The 7,790-nt window shown below is 39.5% G+C and overlaps 1 protein-coding gene across 3 annotated transcripts in view; it reads left to right on the top strand.

Moving 5' to 3' along the window:
• Window positions 1-7,790, top strand: part of PPP2R5E (protein phosphatase 2 regulatory subunit B'epsilon) — a 173,130-nt gene that overhangs the window by 116,018 nt on the left and 49,322 nt on the right. For all 3 annotated transcript variants that reach the window (XM_017533954.2, XM_017533956.2, XM_037740436.1), the window contains one exon: window positions 4,617-4,718. In XM_017533954.2, coding sequence (XP_017389443.1) covers window positions 4,617-4,718 — 102 coding nt within the window. The remainder of the gene's footprint in view (window positions 1-4,616; window positions 4,719-7,790) is intronic.

Below are 7,790 nucleotides of genomic sequence, written 5' to 3'. Positions count from 1 at the left end.
GTTTGAATTTTCTATTTTTTTTTCTGATAAGCCTTTTGGCACTCCTGGAGGCTGTGATTCTTAACTCTCCCTTGACAGCAGTAGTCTTAAGTAAACAAATACAAGACTCATTTGCATCTTGCAATGGAAGGTGTAACTCACATAGTGTATGTCTTTAACCTATGCTCTTTGCAGTTTTAAGACTATGTTTAACATTCCACTGTCCTCTTGCTTTAATACAGCTTTTAATTTCAATTTAAAATGTAATGTTAACACTTACATTCTTATCCTTATAATCACACAATTTTCAATTGCCTTTCCACCTAAATCTTTATTTATAAACTTTTTTTTTGGTGCTCTCATGTAGCCATCATCTTTAATGCTGCACAGTATTCCAGTGAGTTGATATACCTCTCTGATGCTGGACATAAGGCTATTTCCAGTTTTACATTTTTTGGAGAAGTTGCAAGTAACAGCTTTAAGTAGCTTTTTCACTCTTGTCTTCAATTAGTTTCTCAGGACAAATTCTCAAGGATGGGAGTAATGGTTCATTTATAACATTTTTACTAAGCACTTAGTATGTTCCAGGCTGGGTCAGAGGTTTGGCTATTTTCATGACACTTGCTATGCTTTGCCATTCTTTCTCATTGTGGTGGATAACTACTTAACCAATTCAGTCAGCATTGAATTGTCGAACCCAGCAGACATGTGCTTCCTCATTCCTCATCTGGTGAATGTTTAGAAGTAAACTAAATAAAGCATGACAGGGCTGGGTACGGTGGCTCACACCTGTAATCCCAGCACTTTGGGAGAGCGAGGCAGATGGATCACGTGGTCAGGAGTTCAAGAGCAGCCTGGCCAAGATGGCAAAACCTCATCTCTACTAAAAATACACAGATTTGCTGGGCGTGATGGCGGGTGCCTGTAATCCCAGCTACTCGAGAGGCTGAGGCAGAGAATTGCTTGAACCTGGGAGGTGGAGGTTGCAGTGAGCCAAGATCGCACCACTGCACTCCAGCCTGGGTGACAGAGTGAGACTACATCTCAAGAAATGACAGTGTGTAGCTAAATGAGATGTACATGCTTGTAGAACTATCTGCCTTTTGGATCATTTACCCGACTTGACCTTCTTTTGCTGTGATAACTGAGAGATGAAGTTTTGACCAAGTCAGAAGATTAGAACACTGTAGAGGTATAAACATCCTTAGAAATAAGTTAAATTTATTCAAGTCACTTGAAAAAATTTGAAATTTGTTTAAAGCAAAACCACAATACACAGCTTTATTAATATATCCAATTTTTTGTGGATATTTATTAAATGCTCAGTATATGCTTGGAAGACAAATGTGTTGTATATTCTTGATTAGCTATTAATTAGTAGGGAGAGACAAATGTGTAAACAGATAGTTGCTGCAGTGTGCAGTGGACACTGTAAGAGAGTTTATATGTCCAAGAATACAAAGAAAGAGGAGTTTCTGTTTCTTTACTCAGGTTTTTTACTATAGAGAAGCCCCCTTTTTTCTCCTTTCATGGTTTACTTTCATGTCTTGGGAGAGGAAAAACATGTGTTAGAGAATGCAGTACATATAAATGACTTAGTTGGGATGAAGACTCCGTTTTTGAAATACATATATAGTTTAATGAAGATTCAAACTTGAGTAATTAAAGAACCTTTGCCCTGTCAATTACATTATGGCTGGCTGGTTGAAGGGAAATCACAGGTTGATAGTTATCTGAAAAGTCACTTATTTCTTCATAAAAATAATTTCTGGTAATCACTGGAAGGGACAAAAATAAAATAATAGAAACGTGGGTACTGTCATTAGCCATAACAAAAGCATATTGTAATATGATCATTTTTTCTATCATCTAAGGTAACAAATAAGAAAGTTGGTCTACCTTCTCTTCTAGAAAGAATACTGAGGATCCTGACAGCCTGGGTCCAGTTATAACTCTGTTGGTACTAATTGTAACTAGAGCTTAACACCCATGCTTCTATTTCCTCAGTGGTAAATTAGGGATCATAATAGTATGCACTTCATAGGACCGCCAAGTCCAATAGATGCTGCTCTGTGCTCATCTTAGCCAACCTCTGAACAGCATTTGCTGCTCTTGACTTCTTCCTTAAAACGCTATTCTCTCTTAGCTTCTGAGATCCTAAACCCTAGTTCTTTTCCATTATTCTCTGCTTCTTTTCATTTGCTCTTCTTGGCTCTTCTTCTTCTACCTAATTTCGAAATATTGAGTGCCCAGGGACCCTTTCTTCTCTTTTTGTTTACTCCTTTCAAAGGTGATCTCATTGGTCCCGTGGCTTTACGTATTTTCTATATGCTGCTGAGTCTTATATGTCTCTGGTTCTGACCTGTCCAGCTCAGAGATCCGGCTTCTAATTGCCTCCTGGATATTGCTCCTTTAATACACCTCTAACTAGATCCCTGGATCTCTCTGCTAAAAGAAGCAAGCAAAGAAAGAAACTTTTCCTTTTCCCAGTAATCTCTGTCTTCATTTAATGGCCTCAGATCTATGTCTTGTCCTTGATTCTTTCTTTAACATCACATATCCGAGCTAGCAGCAAAGCACTACCTTTTTGAATGAGTCTATTTCTGTCTGTCTTCCCTACCATCCTTGCCAAGCCAGCATCATCCCTTGTCACATTCGCAGCCTTCTATCTTGTCCTCTTCCTGCCTCTTCTATACATAGCTGTTGGAGTGACTTTTTTAAAGCAAAAATCAGATCATGCCACTTCTCTGTTTTAAGATTTACTAATGGCCTCCCATTGCAGTAAAATAAAATTGAATCTCCTTCCCATAGCTTACATATCTGAGCTGTTTCTGTAGTTAGGAAATGGGGATAATTGTGACTTTAGAATATAAGTTCCATGAGGGCATGGATTTTTCTCTGCTTTGTTCACTACTGTTTTCCTAGTGCCTAGAACAGTGTGTACACATAATAGGCACTTAATATTTATTGGATGAATGAACACATTCAGATTATATAGGGACCCTAAAGCCTTTCTTCTTTTCTCTTTCAGAGCAGCATTTTATAGCTCAGTGCTTTCTGCATTACATAGGAAGGCCAGCAAAGGCTTCTGATGCAATATCTCTTTTTTTTTCCCTTCTCGCTTTTTATGCATGTTCCCCTGCCCCTCCCTGTCTTATTCTTCAGATCTGAGGATATGTTTGGGTCATTAGGAGAAAGATGAATGGGTGAGTGGGGCGAGAAACAGAAACTGAAAAGGAACCCTGAGACTAGTACCAACAGCATTTAAAACAAACATTTTACTATAGAAAACTTGTAATAGGCCACGTGTGGTGGCGCCCAGCACTTTGGGAGGCTAAAGTGGGCAGGTCACTTGATGTCAGGAGTTCGATACTAGCCTGATCAACATGGTGAAACCTCGTCTCTACTTAAAAAATTAGCCAAGTGTAGTGGCATGCACCTGTAATCCCAGCTACTCGGGAGGCTGAGGCAGGAGAATCAGTTGAACCTGGGAGGCGGAGGTTGCAGTGAGTTGAGATTGCATCACTGCACTTCAGCCAGGGTGACAGAGCGAGACTCTGTCTCAAAAAAAAAAAAAAAAAAAAAAAAAAAAAAAAAAAAAAAAAAAAAAAAAAAAAAAAAAAAAAAAAAAGGAAAATCTTGTAACATATACAGAAGTAATAGATAGTGTAATGAATTCTCATCTCTTCATCAACCAGTTTCAACAGCTATCTACTCATGGCCATGTTTTGAACAACCATTGTTTAATTCAGGTCTTGCTTATGGTTAAGGAATACCTAGTTTATAGAGGTTTATATCACAAATATATTTATTCTGAGGATCATTATTATTTTGTGAACCAACTTATTGAGGACAGATAAGGAATATTTTAAAGGTTATTACAAAAGCCTAACATTTCTTTTTCTTTCCTTTTTTTTTTTTTTTTTTTTTTTTTTGAGATAGAGTCTCACTCTGTTGTCAGGCTGGAGTGCAGTGGTGCGATCTCAGCTCACTGCAACCTCCACCTCGCAGGTACAAGCGATTCTCTTGCCTCAGCCTCCCAACAGCTGGGATTACAGGCACCTGCCACCACGCCTGGCTAATTTTTGTATTTTTAGTACAGATGGGGTTTCACCATGTTGGCCGGATGGCCTTGATCCTCCTGACCTTGTGATCCACCCACTTTGGCCTCCCAAAGTGCTGGGATTACAGGCGTGAGCCACCATGCCCAGCCTGAAATTTCATTATTATTTCAACCATAAGTTTGCAAATAGTGACTAAGCCTGATAAGGGAAGCACATGAACCCCATTGGCAGTTATTTATTTCTTAGTGTCAGTTGGTTAATCAGAAACATGCTTGACTGGTAAGTAACCAAGAGTAGGCTTTGATGGGAGGTATAAAATCATGGGGACCTAGGGTGGGAAGGGCCAAATAAGGATGATGAATAGTGTTCAAGAAGGTACGATGGTGCTGCTTTGCTGCTTTGCAGCTTGCCTGCAGTTGGTCCCAGCCTCAGAGTCTCTAGACTAAAGAGTTTATTCTAGTTGGTGATGTTCCTTGTGCAGTGTTACTTGGGTTCCCCTCGGCTCGGTTCCAAAGACGTGTAAAACTGCGCAGAAAGTGCTTCCCGTTAACTCTGCTGCTTGTTTATTTTTAGGTATCTTGCAATATATTCAGAACTCTCCCTCCTAGTGACAGCAATGAATTTGATCCAGAAGAAGATGAACCTACCCTTGAGGCATCGTGGCCACATTTACAGGTACTTCGAAATACCATTTTTTATAAAAGAAAACTCCATTAATTCATTAGCTGTTGAGCATGGGAATTCCTTGAAGGCCTTTATTCACCAAGAAATCAAATTAGAGTACATTAATGGAAAATTAGAGAATACTTTTTATGTTTCTTTCTCTTGATAATTAGGATGCCAGAAGAATACAATAGTATCAGTGTGATGCTTTAGTATCTCCCCACCACATTGCAGGTATAGTCAGCAGTTCTTATTCCTCTATTAGAGCTTCTTCTTTTTTTTTGGAGATGGAATCTTGCTCTGTCGCCCAGATTGGAGTGCAGTGGTACAGTCTCAGCTCACTGCAACCTCTCCCTCCCGGGTTCAAGTGATTCTCCCGACTCAGCCTCCCATGTAGCTGGGATTACAGGCACCCATCACCACGCCCAGCTAATTTTTTGTATTTTAATAGGGTTTCACCGTGTTGCCCAGGCTGGTCTCCAGCTTTCGAATTCGTGATCCGCCCGCCTCTGCTTCGCACAGTGCTGGGATTACAGGTGTGAGCCACTGTGTCCAGCCTTAGAGCTTCTTTATTATATTGTCCACCAGAGCCTCAAACAAAGCACAGAATTATTTTATATTCATATTAGTTGTGATTAGCTCACAGAGTATATATCTCATTTTTGGCGGTGTGTGTCCTGAGAACTTTGTATGCCTGTCATCACAATAACTACAAATGTGTTTCCTTAGTTAGAAGGACAAACCAAACTGTAATAGCTATTTTGTTCACAGTATTGTAAGGAAGAGTAACAGCTGAGAGAAAGCTTGGGTGAAGGCCAGTTCTGTTCTCTTGCACTGAGAAGGCCATGTTTTCCAATCATTTTCATTGTGCCAGGATGGATCCAGGGGCATCACTGCATCTGTTTCCAGCACTAGACCTGTGTGTATTGTATTAACTTGTATGATATATACTGGTAGTTTTCCAGCTCCTTCCTCCCTTGTGCTGCCTTCTCTCAAGGCCAACATTTCTCAAAAGAATAGAGCAAGGAAATTTGTACATGTTGAACCCCAAAGTCACCCTTTCATTGAGTCAGAATATCCTCAGGTTGCTTGACAAATAGCAAGAAGGGAAGGAGTGGAAGAAAATGAATAATACCTTGTATATCTTCACCCCTAGGCAGAAGCTGCTACATTTTTGTAGAAATGTATTCATGGTTCAAGTTGACTTTTTGAAAAGCAAACAAACTGTGCAGCAGAGAGAGAAAGCTGAGAGATATTCTAGGAGTTTTTTCCCCCTACTTCAGAATTTTTGATGCAAATTTGCAAGTCTTTCTGCCTTACTTTGACAACTCAGATGTTTCTGCAGGTACACACATGTGCTATTTTCCCTAGTTATGAATAGAGAGCTCTTAAGGGCTCTGTTTTCTCAACTCTTACTCAGGCATGTTATGCCTATGAATTCCTGCCTTCAGTGCTAAGATTGGGTAAATTAGTTAAAACACTGTAGTTGATTTACTGTCTTAGATGTTACGATTTTTTTTTTTAAAGTTCCAGACATATTATCTGCAATCTAAGAAATTTGTAAAACTATTTGTGCTTTTCATAGATATATCCCAGATTGTGACACAATCCAAAAAAGAATTACTCTTTTGAATGGATGAATTGTCATGTCTTATTCTCAGTGTTTGCTGCCAGTTCATTGAATTCCAGCTTAGTCTGGAAGAAATTTAACAACAAAAAGATAATCTCCTCAACAGTCTCACATCTTGTGATGGAAAAGTCAAGGAAAGAGATGTCTTCAAAGCCTCAGTGTATTGTCTTCTCTGTATTCCAAAGAAGAGACTGTGGACCACTCTTGCCATTTGCAAGAGCTTTTTGAATATTCTAAATCATGATAACCGTAGACATAAATTTCCCCTAAAGTACAATAAAGTTTTACTCAATATTACAGTTAATTCTTTACATACTTAATGACTCTGTAAAATACAGGACCAAATTAACTTCTGAAACCATTCTGCCACAAAAAAAGAAAAAACCACTCTAGCTTACACTGTCATTACTGCAGGCATGTTAACCATTTAGTTCATCTGAAACCCTAAAACCAAAGAAACAATGAAGAATGGTGATGAGACCTGTTCCCTTTTGGATATAAAGGCAGAAACGGTATTATAATATGGACTGGTTTCATCTGTGTTGTCATCCTGTTCAAGGTTATAATCCTTTTGTCCTTTCTTTAGCTCAGGGGGAAATATGACCCACTAATGCTGGGTCAGGTGAAGGAAACTTAAAATTTGTAAATCAACTTTCATTCATAGTAAAGGTTAGGTCACTAGGCACACTGTTGCCTTCGCCATCTGTTTGTTGCTTTTGGACCAAGGCACCTGACATGGTCTCAAGAATCCTGTGTTTACTTTGTATAGCACAAATTACTCACCTTTCCATTTTTAGTGTTAGGTAGCTTTAGCACTAACGAGAGCACTTATTGAATGTATAAGAAATCTCTTTTTCTTCTCATGATAGGTCATTCATGTCATAGTCACCTATCATGAAGTTTAGCATTTTACTTTTCAGTTGATCTGTCTGGCTTTCTGACCGAACCAAAGCAGAGTTTTAGACGTTTTCACTTTTTATTAACTTCATAATTAGCAGTGTGCTTCCTTTTCTGGAACACATTTTGCAACAAAGAAACTATAAATATCTGACAGGAGGTCAGAACAACAAAATTACATTGAGATGTGGTTGTTGAGTGGTTGGCTGGGCTCATTGACCAGCTAATTGCTCTTGCATACCTTTTTGATTTAATTTATGGCCTACACAAAATTACTGATAGGCTGGGCGGGATGGCCCACGCCTGTTATCCTAGCACTTTGGGAGGTCAAGGCGGGCAGATCACTTGAGGCCAGGAGTTTGAGAGCAGCCTGGCCAACATAGTGAAACTTCATCTCTAGGAAAAATACAGAAATTAGCTAGGCATGGTGGCACATGCCTGTAATCCCAGCTACTCAGGAGGCCAAGGCTTGAGAATTGCTTGCACCTGGGAGGCAGTGAGCCAAGATTGCGCCACTGCAGTCCAGCCTGGGTGACAGAGTGAGACTTTGTCTCCAA

The sequence above is a fragment of the Cebus imitator genome, unplaced genomic scaffold (genome assembly GCF_001604975.1).
Source record: "Cebus imitator isolate Cc_AM_T3 unplaced genomic scaffold, Cebus_imitator-1.0 Scaffold83, whole genome shotgun sequence".
Taxonomy (NCBI): Eukaryota; Metazoa; Chordata; class Mammalia; order Primates; family Cebidae; genus Cebus; species Cebus imitator.
Note: the sequence above shows the minus strand (reverse complement) of the source record. Positions and strands in the feature narration are given on the sequence as shown.